We start from the raw sequence: 18104 nt of genomic DNA on the forward strand, positions 1-18104 counted from the left end.
CATTAATGAAATGTCTTGACACTTGAGGCATTCAGAAGCATCTGGCTGCATAAATAACAGGAGGACCCGTGAACACAAACCGCTCCTTACTTGTGAGAGATGATGGTGGGAGGAAGCTGTTTGTGATCCCCAGCAAGGATACACCTCGGAGACTTCAGCAGAGGTATCCAGCAACTGGCTTCCAGGGCCTGAGCGCACTCATCTATCACCACAAGATCAAAGTGATTTTCAGGAAGCAGCTTTAGTGGGCCATCAGAGGAAGCACCTAATTAAAGAAAGTGCACAGCTTAGCAGGGGAGCACAGCAAAACATGCAACCTGTTTTAAAAACAGACCACACATGCTTTAAATGTGATTGAAGGAGGTAGGTAAAATTAAATTTCTTTGCAGAGACTTAGAAATTCAGCTCTGTAGTCCATGCCAAATACATATACATATATATGTGTATGTCAGACTGTTTTTGCCAATTTCTGTTTGTCCTTTTTTGCCCTGGCATCTGGGCCTGAAAGCTTCCAAGTATCTTTGAAAACAACAGTGAAACCCAGATGACAAACAGAACAATATGCTCAAATGCTTCACTCAAAGCAGAAGCGGAACGAAAGCAGTTATGAACACCCACTTTCCTTCTGCCCTCAAATGCAAACAGAACTTCTCATCAACCACAATGGAAAGGATGACAGACTTGAGATTGACCTTGCCTGGTACACTGAGGGACACTCCGAGAGGGAAGGATCATGGAGGCCCTGCGTCCTCTGCCCTGCTGGCCCTGGCTGTTCTACTCTGTCCTTCCTCATGGCAGTAGGAGAAGGGAAAGCATGGGAGACTGTCATCAGACAACCACGGCAAGGGCTCTTTTTTTACATCAGGCATCCACTTGTAACATCAAACAAATAACTCTTATGCATGTCCTGCTCTAACCCAGACAGGAACCGATACTGATCCATGTATTGGACAGAACTATGCATTTCAGACACATCAAAGGTATCACTGCAATTCAGAAGAAAAAGGGATGCAAAAGGAAGAGAGGAGGATTAAGAAGCCAGCATGCCAGACAAGGAGATTTTTATTCGCGGCATTCACAGAAATGTTTTTTCAAAAGCCCCTGTGCTATTACACAGAAAGCAGCTCTGATTAGGGGTGATTCTGCTTTGCCACTGTAAATCCTACTGCATCTACAGTTTTGCATCACTTGGGATGTTACGGTTTGTCAACTGGGATACCATGTTTTCCTTTAAAATTTTTTCTCCAGCCTATATGAATCCACTCTGGTAACAAGGGCCATACAGTTTGAACTTGACTTTTGCAATTTTACAAGCTGAAGGTGGAAGGAAAAGAAATAGAAAGAGGTTCTCTCTATCTAAAAAGACTGTACCAACATGGCATGCAGCTGTGCAGACAGTTTTCTTCCCTTACAGCCTTGCAGCTCAACTTGAGTTTATTGAACTCCCATTATCTAAAGGTCACTGGTGTCCCTGTGTGTTGCCATGATTAAATTCTCTCTCTGCTGAACCTAGCAACAGAACAGTTTGGCTTGCATAAATAACTCCCATCAAACTACATGGTTTCAGACAAATACCAAGACTGCTTAACTGATGAAAACACAAAATCCAAACCCCTTGTTTGACCACTGCCTGTTGCTGAAGCAGAATTGCACAGACCTCCACAATGACTAGCAAGCCTGAGTCCCAGGAGAAAATCACATCTGATCAACACAACGATCAACACAAAATACCAGTTTTACCGAAAAAAGGAAACCTCCCCCTGTTTTTTCAGGCAAAGTTAGAAGAAGCGAAAGGCCAATTCCCAGCAAATAATGCACTGGAAGGATTTATCTTCCCTTTAATCTTTACACTAGTAATTTGTGAATGCCCCATGAGGTTCTTTTTTTATGACCTAAAATTATTAATGTTTCCTTTCAGCAAATAATCCCTCAGCAACCAAATCTGAAGATTTTAAGTGGGCCCTGGAGTATTATACATCTGATCTAGAAAAGCACTTCAGCACACGTTAAACTTGAAGCACTTATGTTCCCCTTCCATCACAAGGGTATTACTCTCCTACTTGCAGGTGCAGATGTACCTACCTGCACTGCCTGATGAATACCTGGAACTGTTCCCTAAATGTTGTTTACACCACTTGGGTGACTTAAAGAACTAACCAAATACAGCAGACTGAGAGCAGCCTATGGAAACGTGCTGTATTCAACCAGCCATGGAAATTAACCATGCAGGAAAGCAAGTCCACGTGACTTACAAAATCAATAAGCAGACTGCTGCACACCTCCAACAGCACTTGCCTACTCGCTGAAAGCTCAGCTCCTACTCAGAATTAACAAAGATGGGCCACGTTGGCTCACACCAAAGGCCCTTCTTGACCCATATTTTTTGCTAAACAACAACATCACATGCCAGAGTGTAAGCTGGGAGAATCCCACTGTGGAGAAGTTTGAGAGCTTGCAGCAAACTTGACTGAACTCCCAGGAGCTTGGAGCAGAAAGACTGTCTCCCTCCTACCCTGGCACGATGCTGCATTGCAAGGCAGATAGTTTATGTGAATCCTGACAAGTGAGGTAAAATACTGCAAAGAAAAACGGGATCTCATACCTGTATTCGTAGCAAGGACAACACTGGCATGGGTAAGGGCTGCAGCCATGGCAGTTTCTTCTCGTTCCTTCAGCTCCTTTCTCAGTGACTTAATTTCACTGAGAAAATGGTTCCGCTCTCCCTTGTCTTGAGCCTTTTTAGTTTTTGCCTATAGAACAGAAAAATCAAGATAGAACAACCTTTTTCTAGTCCTAGGGATTTATGTTCAGCTTCTCGGATAACCAAAGAACCTGAACACAGCATGGCTTCTCTATGTCCACCACGATACATTGGCTCATCATAATCAGCCCCACTAAACCTTGGCTTCTCTTCCCTCTCTCTGACAGAAAGCCCTTCCCACAATCAGTGTGGCTCCAAGCATGAAGAGTATTTCTGCCTGTGCAAAAGATGAACTGTATCAATACATCCCCAGGCTCTGAGCATGAAGCAGCAAAATGAGAATATCACTGCCCATCAGACCATCCGGGAGCATCAGCAGGAAGACCATCACTCAAGGTCCAGACAGTGATTTCTTCAACTTAGCGGGTCCATGCTTAAACTCCTCTGGTTGCAGACTCTGATAGTCTTGGATTGTGACCATAAAGTGTTGGAGAGTAACTCCCTGTCCTTAAATCCTCTGTTCAGCCCTTCCTGCTCTGCCCTGTACCTTCCCAATGCCCCAGAGATCAGCAGGGAGAAGGTTAGATGCTTCAGTCCATCCAATGGCCAAGTCTGTGCATCAGTCAAAGCACCTGGGTACAAAGCAGGGAGTAATGTATAATGGTGATTAGGTTTTTATGGGAGGAAGGGTCTTGTGCCTTTGGCAGGGGAGAAACCAGGACTTCCTATATCATTCTGCTCCATTACTCAGGGCAAGCAGGGACCTTCTGATTCCAAGTGACCTTGAAGCAGGAGGGCTCCCCAGGTTGACTGTGCCATGTCCAGCCAAAGCAGCAGCCCTGCATTTTTAAAAAGGCATCTCTGAGCTGCTGTAAATGATTGAGAGCCATATCTAGACAGGCTCATGGCTTTTTTTAGCAACGCCTATTAAACATATCTAACACATCAAATCATCACCACTGGTTGTTAGCACTTCCCCAGCTACAGACCAGCAGCTATGAGACAACAGCCAAGCTATCATTCACTGCAAGTCACCTTGAGAAAGGTACCCACACTCTCAGATGGAAATTTAGATTATTTCCTTGGAGGTAAGGCTGATGACTTGAGAAAGCTGAAAAGATTGCATACACAAGCTTTTATACGCAGCCAAAGCAATAAGATTTGATGGTTCCTATAATCATCCCCTGTACAGATGGATTCTCCAGCGTCCAACATGGTCCAGCTCATATGGCCACCTTTTCACTAAGAAAGACAATCATGTGTCTCACTCAGCCACCTGTTTTGGTTAAACCTGTAGGTATTTAATACCTTTGAAACCTCTACATGTCTGTCAAATGTAGTCACAATTGGCTGATGGGCCACAAACAGGTACGCAGGAAACATGATCACACAGGCATCTTTTCCCTAGCTTAATCTAAAAGGACAGTATGGGTGCCAGCCCTGATACTCATTGAGCTGAAGGGACAAAGCAGATTAGCATCGACTTCCTCTCTGCTAGAAACAAAGATTAGAGAGCAAAACTGATGGTGCCTGAAGAGCCAAGTTTAATGTCTGTTCTGCAAAAAGATCTGGTTAGTAAATTAAAAATAGCAACTGTTCCGTGATGTTGGCTGGTGACATTAAGATCCAAATATCTGACTGACTCAGCTCTGAAAGCAGCTGAGGGAGCAGGGAGCCCAGTCCAGAGGTAACAGCACTGTCAGTCAGCCCCAAGGACAGTACCTGGCACACTGTGAGCCAAGATCCCCAGATACCAGAAGGCTCTAATTGTCCTGAGCTGGCTCGTTTGGGCCCCCACCCATGCACTCATTGGTCTGGGAGTTGCATTTAAGGCCAGACCTTGTTCTTTATTTGGGTTATGGGGTTTGAGCTCTGAGCCTGGCTTCCTTTCTGTGTTGATAGCTGCATTGCCCTGGGCCTGGCTGGTTGGTCTGGGCTGCCAGCTGACTCTGCTCACCACTGCTGGACCTCTGCTGCCTTTCTTACTTGGGCACTATGGGACTGTGCCTGTGTTGATGCAAAGAATATCCAGAAGCTGATGTCCTGGAATGCTTGAAGCCTGAACAGGTGAGGGAAGAAGGCATAAAGGGGTAAAAAATGTGCAGAGAGCATCGGTTTTCATTAATATTACTAAATAATACACATTTAGCCTTTATAAATTCCTGTGGCTGGGGGTAATGGTGAAGGAAAGGAGGAAGAAGAGTCAAAATGCAGAGTGGACAAAGGAAAAAATTGTTACAGGGGACACTACGAGGGAGAAGCTAAGGCAGGATGAGGGAAAGATGGACCAGGGCCTCAGAGGTGAGCTCTCTGCAGCCCAGAGAGAAAAGGTGCTGATGAGTCAAGTGCATCTTCTGTAGAAGAGCTGAGCATGGGCAGCTCAAAGCACAGCTATGCAGGCTGAGCTGCAGCAGTGTGTTAGCTCTTGGGGTTTTGTTTGGTACTTCAGGGTGGCACAGGCCTTGGTGGCCAGTTCCTATCTCCCATCACCACATACCCCTTGCTCTAGGGAGGAAGCAGATGGAGACCTTGAGGCTGAAGGCTCTGTTTTCTCCCTAATTTTCCTTGTACTATGGAAAATCAACAGTGGAGGAAAAAAATCTCCTTCCACCTTTCAAAGTGCCTCCCAAGGAGAGGAAAGGGAAAAATTAACAGCTACTGAGAAAGATGCAAAATAAATTAAGAAGTAAAAAAGACTTGGTGTAGAGCTGTGACTACAACCAGGTCTCCATCCCAGCAGAGAAGTATATGCTTCACAAACTTGCCTCTCAATCCTAAGCACAACTTTACTCAGCCCTCAGATGCTCCCTCCTTCCTTAGGTTATGTGCAAGAACAGCCTGTCTGCCAAGTGACTTCCCTAACAGCTCAGCAACAGAAATGCTGGATGATGCATAAACGCATTTGGGAAAACTGAAGCTGCTGCCATAGCGGTGGCTGCAGGTTAATGTTAATGGGGCTGCAAGCCACGCTCGGCCTGCATCGCTTAAAGGAAATGTGCAGTGCCTTCCTGAAGGGCAGGGCAATGTACTTGGGCAAGTACAGCACAATGTGTGTGCCGGGGTATGAAGATGCCCTCCTGCATCCCTGATCACGACAGGATGTCTCTTGAGCTGGATACACCTACAAAATGGCTTCTAGAAAATGCTGTCACCAGACAGGGAGGGGAAAAACCTTAGTATCAAAACCTATCATCTCAAGTAAAAGAGCTACTTTGTAAATTAAGTTTAGGAAAATTAGGTTGTGAAAGAAGAAATTAAGGATGCATTTTTATAGTGTATTCTGCTTTCTACTTGAGGTGCCTGAGAGTGGGAGGGAGTGTCAGGACAGCCAGATATCTCATTAGGAAGTGAATTAATGATGTGAATGTTTCTCTTGCTCTCTTTTGAAGAGGATTGCATGAGCAATGCCAAACAGCTAATGTGGAGAGCAGGGCACTGCAGCATCTCTCCCTACGCAGCAGTAATGATTATGGTTTTGCCACTTCAATGAGGAATTCAGTTAGGAGGAGTTTTGCCCTTAGCTCCTTCTACAGCAGACGATAAGCACTGGTGGCAGGTGACTGAGGAGACTCAGGCAGCCCCTGGCAGAGAGGTTCTCTGTGATACACCTCTTCAGGCTGGAAGCCTTCACCACCTCTAAAACTGTCAGGCTTGCACCCCAGTTCCTTGCCTCCAGGGTCAGGTTAAATACCTCCCAATCAGAGTAAATGGGATTAATCCAGGCCACACACAGCTCAAATTGTCACTGTTAGTCCTCTACACTATGCTATTTTTCTATCCTCTCCCCTGAATTGGCCTTTCTACTGTTGACTTGACCACAAAGACAGGTTTGTGCCCACCGGTATTTTACCCCTGCCTGTATACAGTATGATCCAGACTTGGAGCGTCACTGCAGGCTCATGGCATGCTGAACCCACAAATACCAGGTTCAACCAGGATGCAAGCTGGCTGCATGCTGCCCATGGCTCACATCAGGGCTAGTCACTGTGACTTGTCTCTAGCCACTGGTTTTGGGGCAACCCTGAGCACCTGGCTGTAGTGATTGTCTTTTAAGAACATCCAAGCAGTGGCAGAGTTGTTCCTCAGTTTGAGACGAAGTAGCTTGCCTGGCTAGTGGATCAGGTACTACTAATCTCAAGAGCTGGTATTCAGGTAACCCACATGGGGCATGTTGCAGGGACACGTACAAAGACCTGGTCGATGTCCTTCCTGATATCTGCCACTATCTGGGCATTGTCACCACGGGCCAAGACTGCGTCCAAGGAATGGTGTTGGATTGGCTCCAGCAAGCGAGCGGGGTGCCCTAGCCGCAGGATGCGGGCTTTGCAGCCAGCCAGCCTTTCCACCAGGTTATCCACAGCAACGTTGGATGGGGCACAACACAGGACCTGCAAGGGGGGAGACCAAGTGCTTGTTACTGCCAAGGAGAACAAAATGCTGGAGCAACAGTATCTGAGCAGGAAGACAGCAGAGGGAAACCAACACAATCTATTGGGAATAAACCACTGACATCTTCACAACCTCCAGACACTAAAGGCAATTCTCACCTTGCTCTGTAGCACTAGGGCAGGGTCTTCAATAAATAGCGAACCTGAGCTTTGAAGCTTTTATTTGCACCTAATTTCAGTGATAGGAGAAAAAAAACTGGTCCCTGCAAGCCAAGCCAGACTCTGCAGTGTAGCACAGCTGCTGCTGGATCTGCTCCAGCTGCCATGAAGCCCAATGAGTTTGCAAAATAAACCAAGGTGATTGCTGTCACTACAGTCCTGTCACTGATACTCACTTTCAGGCCCTGCTGTACAGCTTGCAAGATGATCTCTACTAGTGTTGTGGTCTTCCCTGTGCCAGGTGGTCCATGGATGATGGCAAGCTCCCTCTGAGCCAGTGAGAAGGAGACAGCTTCCCTCTGCGATGCATCCAGCGAGTCATTGTAAAGCTTTAGAGGCTCTGAGGAGACAGCGGGAGATTTGTTTGGACCTCAGCCCTAACTTGGGTGCTTGCTGAGAAGCACAAATCCATGAATACAAATAAGAAGCTCTCACTAGCAGGCCCAAATCAATAATGAAAATAATCTTTTCTGGGAGAAAGGTACACTGCGTACCACCTAGGTGGCTAAAAGACCCCAGACTGGTAAAAGTAAGGCTTGTTATACTTTCAAAACAAACAGGCATCCCTGTCTTCCTCCTTCTGTCTCCTACCCTGCTATTTTGCAGGAGGAGCAAGCATTCAGTTGTGAACGCAGCTAGTCTGTATTGGAACTTTTCAGCATTTAAAGAGGCATTTACCAGCTATAACATCAAACATGTAGGATCTTCTGGGTGTGGAAGGTGCTCTGGGTTTATTTTAAAGGTGAGCCAGCATATTTAGTAAACCTTCAATAAAAAGGAGAAAGTAGTTGACCTTGCAAACAAATCAATCCCAGTTAACAAACCCAACACAGCACTAGTGAAAAAGCAGAAAAAACTACAGTGTCTGTGAGCAAAAAAGAGCAGTCCTGTATTGTTCAACAATGACTGAAAAGGCAGGAAAAAAGATACAAACTGGCAATATAAATGGCGCACACTAAAATCAGTTTGAGCTTTAATGATCACAAAGGAAAAAGGGGAAAGAACGTGCGTTACAAGAGAATTGTTTTCACTGCAGAAGACCAACATCTCAAAAGCTGCTTTTTACCTCCTGGATTTATCTAATATAAACCCATATTTATTCTCATCCCCCATAATCCTGCTGCTAATCTCTTTGTTCATTATGGAGGTTAATTACAGCAGAGATGATGACTCATTACATTGAGGTTTACCGAAAATAATGTTCCCACAAAAGCTTATATAAGACAAATCTCTGGGCATCGTTCCCTGCTGGGCATCATGTGTTTTATTCCTATCTTTGCATTAAGGCTTGATTAAAAGCATGAAAGTTTCTTCTGGTTTCAGGCAGGTTAACTTAGGTGCAACTCCTGTGTAACTTCTGGCACTGACTTTTGAAGCAGCGCAACTGAGGTGTCCAGGTTAAACAAGTAACATCTGTTAAAAAGAGGCCTGGTGAGGAAGAGAGAAACAGGACTAATGGTACTTTTTCCTGTTAACCTGCCTCTTGCTCTATAGATAATTTTTGACTTAGTGTGCTAATGACTAAGAGAAGACTAGGAAGCATCCCATGGGCAGGGAAAAAAAGAATAGCTTAAAAACCGAAAGGCATTTCCCACAATGAGGAACAGCTGGGACGTAGGAGTCATTGATATTTCCTTGCTCAAGGAATGAGATCAGAAACAGGCTTCTCCTCATGCATACGCACCCTCTTCCCTTTTAATTACACACTGCCAAAAGTTGCTGTGTGGGAAGGCTGGGAAATGTGCCTCTTTTCTGGGCTGGGCATGTTAGCGGTGAGGAGGAGGGCAGAGCTGTTTAAGGGATGCTGTGGTGCCTCTAAACTCTTTTTCATCCACCAGCTGGGCTCTTAGTAGCCTCACCTGAAAAAACGTAGTTTATCCACTCCAGTAGGACTGGCCCAAGAGCTCATTACAAGCAATCCATTTACGATTTGCATCAGAGGCTCCCAGAAGACATCCATTAACCCAGCTCTAGCTCTGCGGCACCAACTCTGCATTGGTGCCTCCTGCTTTGCCCAAGGCTGTCCATCTCAGCCCCCTGACACAGATCATAGAGAGGATGAACATAAAACTGCATCCTTGGGCCTGGCAGGGATGGGTCTTGCTGGTGGTCAGGTAACTCAGCCCCTGATGCACAACTTCATGTAGGAGTGTAGCACTGAAAAAAAAAAAAAAAAAATCCACCTTGGCCATCAAGGTTGGTCCTCCAACAACATTTCCAGAAGCTGAGCCGTTTCTGCACAGTCCCAGCAGTTCAGGTGAGGTAGTAGGTTGGAGGGTGATACTCAAGTCCAGGAAGGGGGGCTTTGCACCAAACACAGGTGGGAACTCCTGGGGGGAAGAGCTCAAGTCTTCCAGAGCTGGAGGCCTCTCACTTCTCAGTGTACCTTCCAAAGTATATTCCTCACAACCAGTGTGTACAGGCACCGAGAGAAAACTTGGACCTTATGACCAGCTCCTCTACAGGACAACCTAACTGCAGCTGAACACTGCTGGATAAAACCCAGGTGGGGAATTAAGCCTGAAACAAGGAACTTTCCCTGCTCTCTGCATGAAGCATTTGGCAGCTGAGGTGTCTGGACTGCTTAGTTTTCTCTGTAGATCTCAAGGGCTTTTATGGGCCCTGTGACGACAAGAGGTATCACAGACCAGAGGAACAAGAAGCATTGAAGATTTTTTGCAAATGTCTTGTCACATACACTGAACTTGTGCCAAGAAGCCAAGGCAGTTTTGCTAGAAATCCCTGGTGCTTCCCCAGCACTCTGCCTGCTGGGTTGGCTTTTGCTGGGGACATCCCTGCCTTTTAACTAGGCTTTTTAAATTCCTTCTTTCTCTTTTCAAATGCCTTTTTACAGCAGAATTAGATATAAGCCATGCCTTTTGCACTCCACGTGACCACGCAAGCCAGCCAGTGTCTGGGCATAGAGATGAACACCCCCTTGCTTTTTCTAGACCAGAACTACAGGAGAGAGCTGGTACAGGATTATGCCTCCAATAAGGCATAACCTTATTTCTGAAAGAAAAGGAAACACGTCTATCCAGCTTAGCTGGTCTTGCGGTGCACAGCAAGCAGAACAAGGCTGGCCTCTGCTGGCAAGCAAAGCCTCTCTATACATCCCCCACAATGTATGGGTGCAGGGGTCCCTGCACATGTGCTGTGGTATCAGAACCCACCCAAAAGCTCTGAGACTCCCAGGAGTGAAATATGAGGCATCTCATTTTTCCCCCACACTTAAAATTAGGCTTAGGGTTCTGCTGCTGTACATACCACTTGCTGGAGCCAATTTTGCCCTTGGGAGAACACCCTTGAACACCCAGGCACAGAGACGAGTGCTTATGACTTCCACTGACCCTTCTACTTCTCAATCTCCTTGTAATTTGGTTCTTCCCCACTGTTTGCACAGAAGACAGTGACAAATGTTCCCTCTCTAGATATGGATCTCATCTATCCTGGGCCTTTCTCTTTTCCTGCACAAGTGTCAGTGCTAGCTTTTTCTCTGGGCAGGTGTTTATAAGGTCTCACTCCTACCCTTGGTGTTCTGGGCTTCTGATTGAAATGAAGCTTACTGCACCTTGAAATGACATTAATATAGATGTGTGTCTCGACAGCCGGTTTTATGAAATGTACAGAACTTATTAATTCTGAGACTCCTGACAGATTTGTCTGATATCAGACAATGGATAGGATGAGACAGATACAGGGAAGCAGATCCCCAAGAAACCACGCTAAACGATGCTTGGTCATGAAAGGAGATACTGTGTCACGGAGGAGAAGCAGCCTGAAATACTGTCAGGTTTTTCCATCTTTCCATGTCAGAGTATGCACCTGGGAAACATTTGCTGCCTTTTACAGACATTATGTGTATATGTGAGTTTCAACACTGTTTGCAGAGACACAGCCCCACGTCCTATGGTGTACGGGCACCTGGGAAACTGCATGTGCCATCACTTAGTCATAAGAGACAGGATTTATCCAGCCAGCTGCTGAGTGCCCTCCCCTTCAACTCAGGAGAGGCTGGCAGTTCGAGGCACCTTGCGGGACCTATTTAAAGTTAAAGTCATTATTATTTAATTCCTGGCTAGCATAACATCTTTCTAGTTGGTAGAAAAAAAGCTATAAAGTGAGAAGGTAAATGGAAGCCTTTCCACCCTGCCAGAGCATTTTGCTGTTCTCAGGTGATAAGCTGCCTTCTCATGTTGCATTGCCTCTGTCTAATGTGGCTCAGTGTTTCTATCAATCAATATTCTCAGTCCTGGGGAGACGAAAAATTCATCTCTGTGCATCTAAGCAATTTGAAAAGGAATTTCTCTTCATTAGATAGGCAGTTCTGCTACCACAAAGGGACAAGCAGAGTTGAAGCTGCTGAGAAAGTTAATTCATTAAAATTTAATTCTTCTATCTAATATTAAAAACCTGAGTGCACCAAGGTCCCTAGGTAGCCAAAAGGCTAAGACGTTTGACTCAGACTAAGCTCAGTGCTTAGAGATATGGAGATATGACTCACACAACATTAATTCTTTGTCCTTGGTATTTTGTAGCAGAAGCCTAGCCTGAAGGTATACTGCCGGGGAGTGGGTGCGTGTATGTGAAAGAGGCAAGCCACTGCAGACAACCAAATACAGTAATCAAAGCTGGAGAAAAGCTGCAACAGCAAGCACAGAGTGCAGGGAGCTGTGGTGGAGAGGAAACAGAGTGGTACTCTGGCCAGCAAGAAACCAGGTAGGGATGGATGGCATCACATGTGACATGCTGCTGAGTGATGTGAGGAGAGATCTGAGCTCTCTACACGGCTTAAGACACAGACTGCTGGCCCAACCCTACCATGCTAGGCAGCTTAATCCACTCTCTGCTCCCTAATTTTTGCAGCCCAGATGACACGTCCCTTCTGCCAAGGTATAATATAGGTATCCCAAGCAGTTGCTGAGCCTGCTGATCAGAGGCTTTTGTTTCCCCAAAAGGTTAAGCTGTGCGGTTTCATCTTTCATTTTTCCAAACACATCAAAAAGATGAGAGTAAAAGGGGATTCTACTCACATGCAATTTTTTTGACAGCTGTTGGTAAAGCAAAGTTGTGAGGTTTTAAGTATTTAATAAAACAAAAGCATCCTGCACATCAACTTGAGTGAATACAATCAGAAGGTTGCAAAAATAAAAATACAAGCATTCCCATGCCGTTTCAAATTGCAGGAGTTCCACAGTCACTTAATTCCCATGAAGACAGAGTTATTGTTTCCAATATAGAAGCAGTGCTGGCAGTCTCTGATCTTTGAAGTTTATGGATGGGATTGGGGCAAGAAGCAAATAAGAAATGCCTTATAAACTAAATTGGATTTCAGACTCATGAATGTGTGCAAACAAATTCCCTCATCACAAATCCTGCCTGTTTTATGCCAGAATTCAGGTTTAATTGGTACACTCTTGAGAAAAGTGAGCATTATCTAGCTGAATGGTCTCTCTTCCAGTGATGACAAGGGTCTTGACCTGAGTGAAGTGTGTCCAGGGACCCATAAACCAGTGTGAAAACTATGTGTTCAATGCTGCCAGTTGCAACACCACTTGTTACTCACATTCAGTACTCAGGCCCTTCCTGGAGCAAAGCAAGCTGTATATTTGATGTGAATAAAAACTTCAGAGAGATCAGAGTTATTTGTGTTCCCATGGCCCATTTCAAAGAATGGGTCTTGAACGAAGAGACCCCAAGCACCTTTCTCAGCTGGTCAGCCTGAGAGAGGACTAGGGGGACTGGAAGAGGAGTAATGGCTGCACAGTCATCACTTAGGGCTCTGGCTCTTTGCCTCTCTCAGATGTGACATCTGAAGAGGCAAATATCCTCCTAACTGAGCATGGACAGAGCACAGAGCCCTTATGCTGTGGGTAGGGAACTTCAGGTTTTGCTGACTGCTCTGGAGAGGAAAGATTTCCCCCCACCTTTCCCTACAGTAACTTTCCGTATCTGCTTCAAACCAGCATGAGAGCAACAACTGTTCTTACCAGTCCATCTAAAAGAGCTCTCCACCTGTGTAACTCTCAGCTTCACATACCAAGGCAGACTAAAACCAGCAGCAGTCTCTGTGCATGTGCTTGGCTATGAAGGTCCAGGGACTCTGACCCCAAGGATACAGAAAATTTCTCTAGAAAGATCTATCCAGCACTTCCCATCAGTCTGATATATAATCTTACAAAGAAGCATCCTTACTTGTTTCATTGAATGTGCTTGGATCCGAAGAGAAGAAGAGGACGTCGATCAGATTGGAGGCTGGACCGCTGTGATACTGCTTTAGTGCATTTAAAGCTCTGTCAAAGAAAATAGCCAGTTACATGCGCAGCATGAATTCCTAGAGAGATTCCTGCTCACTTTAGGGCTGAAGCCTGTGGGCACAGATTCAGCTTTTTCCAAAGCTGAAAAATGCTACTCCACAGCAGACTAATCCTATCTAATTGCTGCATCCCCCAGCCCTCACACCCCCACCTACCCCTTATGCTGGTCTGATTTCCACTTTTTACTATTACTCCAGTTGGATATATGCAGACCCTGGGTTGAGCTTTTTCAGCGCATTAATTCAGCAAAGAGCTACTCAGTTCTCCTGCCAGGATGGAAAAAGCTCTCTACAGAATCCAGTGGGAACCAGAGGTGATACAACACAGGACAAAAATATGTAGCTGAGTGTGAGAGAGGAAGAAAGAAGAGCAGGACCATAGCAGCCAACAGGTAGAAAATTTATGCTGTTTTGATGCTGTAGATTAACATATCCAATCGACTTATCTTGGAATGGGCTCCCTCAGCAGTTAGTAGGAAAAGAAAGGCACATCCAAAAGGTGGATACCTCCTCTAAGTGGAGCTGCTATAGGAGTAAGAGGAATAAGATAGGAGAGAAACCAAGCCTAGTGAAATAAGCCTGTCTCAGAAGAGCTCTTCCAGAATAAACCTGGCCATTTTCAATTGGCTTTGAGCACTCCTGAGCAGAGTCACTGTAGGAGAGAGAACTGCAACCCCATGGTCCTTACTTTTTCAGCCTGTTGTAGGTGACATCATTGGCTAATTTCAGCAGGCGGTAAGAGCACTCTCGGTCCAAGCTCAGCATGCCATCTCGAGACTCCTCAAAGGCAACAGTCACTGCTTTGGAGGTGATACGTGTTACAATGCCGGTGGAGAGCGGATCATTGTGGCCAGCTGAATCGTAAAGGCCCACAATATCTCCTGCAAAGACAAGTTTGAAGAGAGAGAACGAAGTGGGGCAAATGTTTTGAAAAGAAGCATTTTCGGTGAGACCAGCAACCAAAGGAGAATAGCCTCCTCTTAGCAAACAAAGAACACACAACAAGAGAGAGCAAAAGGACAGTTAGCAGTGAGAAGACACCGGACAGCAACTAACCAGCTGCCTTCAGACCTCCACACACCACAGGTCTTGGGGTGGAGACCAGCAGTGCTCCCCATAGCCAGAGCTGCTCAGAAAGCCAACACGCTTTCACAAAGATCTTGGGAGAACCTGACTTCTCTGAACATTCAGACAAACCATTTTACATCAATTGTATTTCTTTAATAATAGCCAAGGAGTCTGCGTGACAGTACGTGCTTCCCAGATGACTGCTATATGCCAGTCAGAGGAACTAAGAAAGACCAGAGATTTTTGAGGACTCACTACAGCTTTTCACAGTCACTGTGAGATTACGAAAGAAAGTGGAATTGCATAGTGTAGAGGTGAAACAGATTTTCAACAGGATGTCTGACTAAGTTTATAACTTATCTGGGGCTCGCATTCATTGAGGATTAAATTTCAGATTTACAAACTATGGGAAGATTTCCTCCACAAGGTCCATCAGCTCTTACGCTAAAATGCTTGCATCCAGGAATAATTTACTGCTATGGCAATGTTATTTCTCTTTGAAGATCACTGGCGGATGCTCTCAAGACTGAGTTCCCAATCTGCAATGAGCCATTTTAATTTCAAAGGTCAGCAGCTTGGAGGCCTGGGTGACAAAGAGTGCATCAACAAACTGAACTTCAACACACTTTGAACCGGCACCATTGTGCGACCAGGGTCAGAAACATTATAGTTCCCCATGATGTGCCTGCTTAGCAAGCTCAATGACCTAGCAAACTAAACCAATAAAATTACTAAACTAAACCAGAAAATTATCTGGTGCAGCCAGCTTCTCTTTTGTGGACCAGTTTTGGAGAGTGCAAGGCAATACCCTCATTGCCTAAGGAAAAAAGAGAAGGGTCTCTGGAGAAGAAAAATAGCAGGTGTATTGCAGACTCACTCCACAGTCAAACCCAAGTTCTTCCGAGGGGTAAGCCTGCACAGTTGGTTACAGCATGGCAGACAGCATCCTCACCCTCCTCGGATATCAGCAAGAGAGGCAACAGCTCAGCTCTGACAGTCCTGGTCATGAATTCATGGAAGTGATGGCAGACGGTGAGACATGAGTGAAAAGGGCGCTGGCTCACGTGCTAATGAGTCTGTATTTCTCTGGTACCTGCATTTTCAATAGAAATCCAGGCATGTAGCTAATAACAGCACATATTTCACCTTCTCTTCCTTGCCAAAAATAAGAGGAAAGGGAGAAACATGGCAACTCAGGAAGGAAAAGGAAAATCCACTTTCCATTTTGCAAATAAAATGTGACAAAAGCTCCTTACCTACCGCAAGACATAAGCATGAACACTTTGGCTTGTACAAAGAATGCCAGGAAATCTTTAACAACGAGAGATCAGGACTTTGTTTTTATTGTTTCAGATAGAGGAGAGCCAGAATTTTCATCACCAGCACTACTTTCTGGTGCAACATGTGTCTGTAATAAGCTGAGGGATAAAGAGGCCATTTTCCTCTAGATTCATCCTGTAGCCATAACAATCTCTCCCCTCCTTTCTTGCATCAATTTCTCAGTTCTTACAAGTATCACATTAGAATGACGTTAGGAAGAAGAACTGGTCATCTCTATGTACTTTGCACCGACAGGAATACCACTTACCAGGCCCAAAACTGTTATAGGGCAGCTCCGCATCTGAATCATATTTTCTAGGCTGAAACGTCACAAGCAGCCGTCCGTAGAGGCCAGTTCTCTGGCTGGCAGCTTGGAGTTTTAGCAGGCAGACACCTCTGCGCTGCAGTTCCTTCAGGGAGATGCTTTCCTGCCATGCCCTGGAAACCACACACAGACATGAAAACCATTTGCTGGACTGAAGCTGAGATTCAAAGATTCAGATGACAAAACAGAAAAAAGCTGGGGGAGGAGATGGAAAAGGAGGAGAAGGACAATGGCAAAAGAGACATTGGCTTGTTGAAGTGTGGGCTTATGCAATCACTTTGTACTGATGTAAGTAGATTGGCTTCCACAGGCTTATTCTGGGAAACAGGGTGACACTCACAGAGCCTGGAGAAGAGGTAACATCTGTTTAAGTGTATTTTCCTCTCTCCTGTCTGGGTGTGAAAAGAAAGGATGTGCCTATTTACCCATGTCCCAGGAGAGGACAACCTGAGTTTTCTCCTATCACATTTAAGGGCTAATATGGAAGATTTGCCATTTTTTACATGAAGTTGTGCTAACCTCCAACAAACACCACACACACGGCTGCACAGAGCAGAGGAATTGGTATCTGGTGCAGACTTTCAGGCTACAAGTGACCATGGCAGAAAACCCAGACTGGAGCTTTGCAGACTGCTGTCCTTTGGGGGCAAAGTGTTCTGCAGCAGCTGTGTTTGCTCCACAGTTTCACTTGGGGCCTGTGGAGGCATCTTTATTTTTGTATAGATTAAAATAAAAAAGAAAATCCCCCAAGTTTATTCTCCTTAGTCCCCCAGTTTAGCTTGTTTCCCTCAGTTTGGCTTGTTTCCTGTAGGTTGGTTTCTAGGGAGCTGAAGTGTCAGGAAACAGGGCAATAGGGCAGCGGGGCAATGGCCCTGTCCTGTCTCCTGGCACCCTTTGTCCTCTGGGCTGGGTAAGGCCAGGCCTTATTGGCACCAGAAGTGGGGGTGTCTGTGCCCCCAGCATGGCCCCACGCAACCTGGGGGCACCTGATGACACCCCCACCCTCCCTGTCACCACGAGGCCACATGAGTCAGGTGGGATTATGCTTTCAGCTCAAGCCCTGTGGCAGGAAGGCAAAGCTGGGTGGGGGCTGCAGCAGGAGATTGGGAGCCCCAAGATGTTGCTGATGTGAGCTTGGATCCTATACGTGACAGCAAGCTCTGAGGATTCCCACATGGATAAGCTGGTCCTATAGGGGTGAGTCTAGCATGATTTCCCATAGATTGGAGCAGGCCCTATGGAGTGGGTTTCCTATTGGGATGTGCTGGTTATACAGGAGTGAGTATGGCAGCATTTCCTATAGGCGACAGGAAGCTTCCCCCAGGTGACAGGTGATCGATCATACAGGAGTGAGTCGGCGAGGTTTCTTATCAATGACAGCAAGTCCCTTAGAGGTATATCCATCACCCTTCTCCACAGGTGACCGCAGGCCCTATAGGGGTGCCAGCGGGGCTTCCCATATGTAATAGCAGGTGCCCGGGGACGGTCCATCAGGGTTCCCTATAGGTGAGAGTAGGCCCTATAGGAGTGAGGCCGGCAGCGTTTCCCATAGGCGACAGCAGGTCCCGCCAGGACCGGTGCGTTAGGGCTGCTATAGGTGACAGCAGGCTCTATAGAGGCGAGCCAACACGGTTCCCCACCGCGGGCGGCCCGGCGGTACCTGCTCTCGGCGAGCTCGGCCTCCCGCTCCTCCCGCAGCAGCTCCAGGTGCCGCTCCGCCGCCTCCGCCGCCATGGCCCTTCGCCCCGCCGGGCACTTCCGCTTCCG

At 46.1% G+C, this 18104-nt stretch overlaps 1 protein-coding gene across 2 annotated transcripts in view; it reads right to left on the reverse strand.

Moving 5' to 3' along the window:
- IGHMBP2 (immunoglobulin mu DNA binding protein 2) overlaps positions 1-18088 on the reverse strand; it is a 43497-nt gene extending 25409 nt beyond the window's left edge. The window contains exons 1-8 of one of the 2 annotated variants that reach the window (XM_027813719.2): positions 17998-18088; positions 16281-16450; positions 14313-14505; positions 13504-13601; positions 7485-7648; positions 6889-7089; positions 2603-2750; positions 91-202 (exon numbers count right to left, since the gene is read on the reverse strand). In XM_027813719.2, the coding sequence (XP_027669520.1) occupies positions 91-202; positions 2603-2750; positions 6889-7089; positions 7485-7648; positions 13504-13601; positions 14313-14505; positions 16281-16450; positions 17998-18071 (1160 nt within the window). In that variant the 5' untranslated portion in view covers positions 18072-18088. Of the gene's footprint in view, positions 1-90; positions 266-2602; positions 2751-6888; positions 7090-7484; positions 7649-13503; positions 13602-14312; positions 14506-16280; positions 16451-17997 lie in introns of both variants that reach the window. The other variant, XM_005445067.4, reaches the window with a different exon arrangement.
- Positions 18089-18104: the final 16 nt, after the last annotated feature.

This window comes from Falco cherrug, chromosome 10, assembly GCF_023634085.1.
Source record: "Falco cherrug isolate bFalChe1 chromosome 10, bFalChe1.pri, whole genome shotgun sequence".
Classification (NCBI taxonomy): Eukaryota; Metazoa; Chordata; class Aves; order Falconiformes; family Falconidae; genus Falco; species Falco cherrug.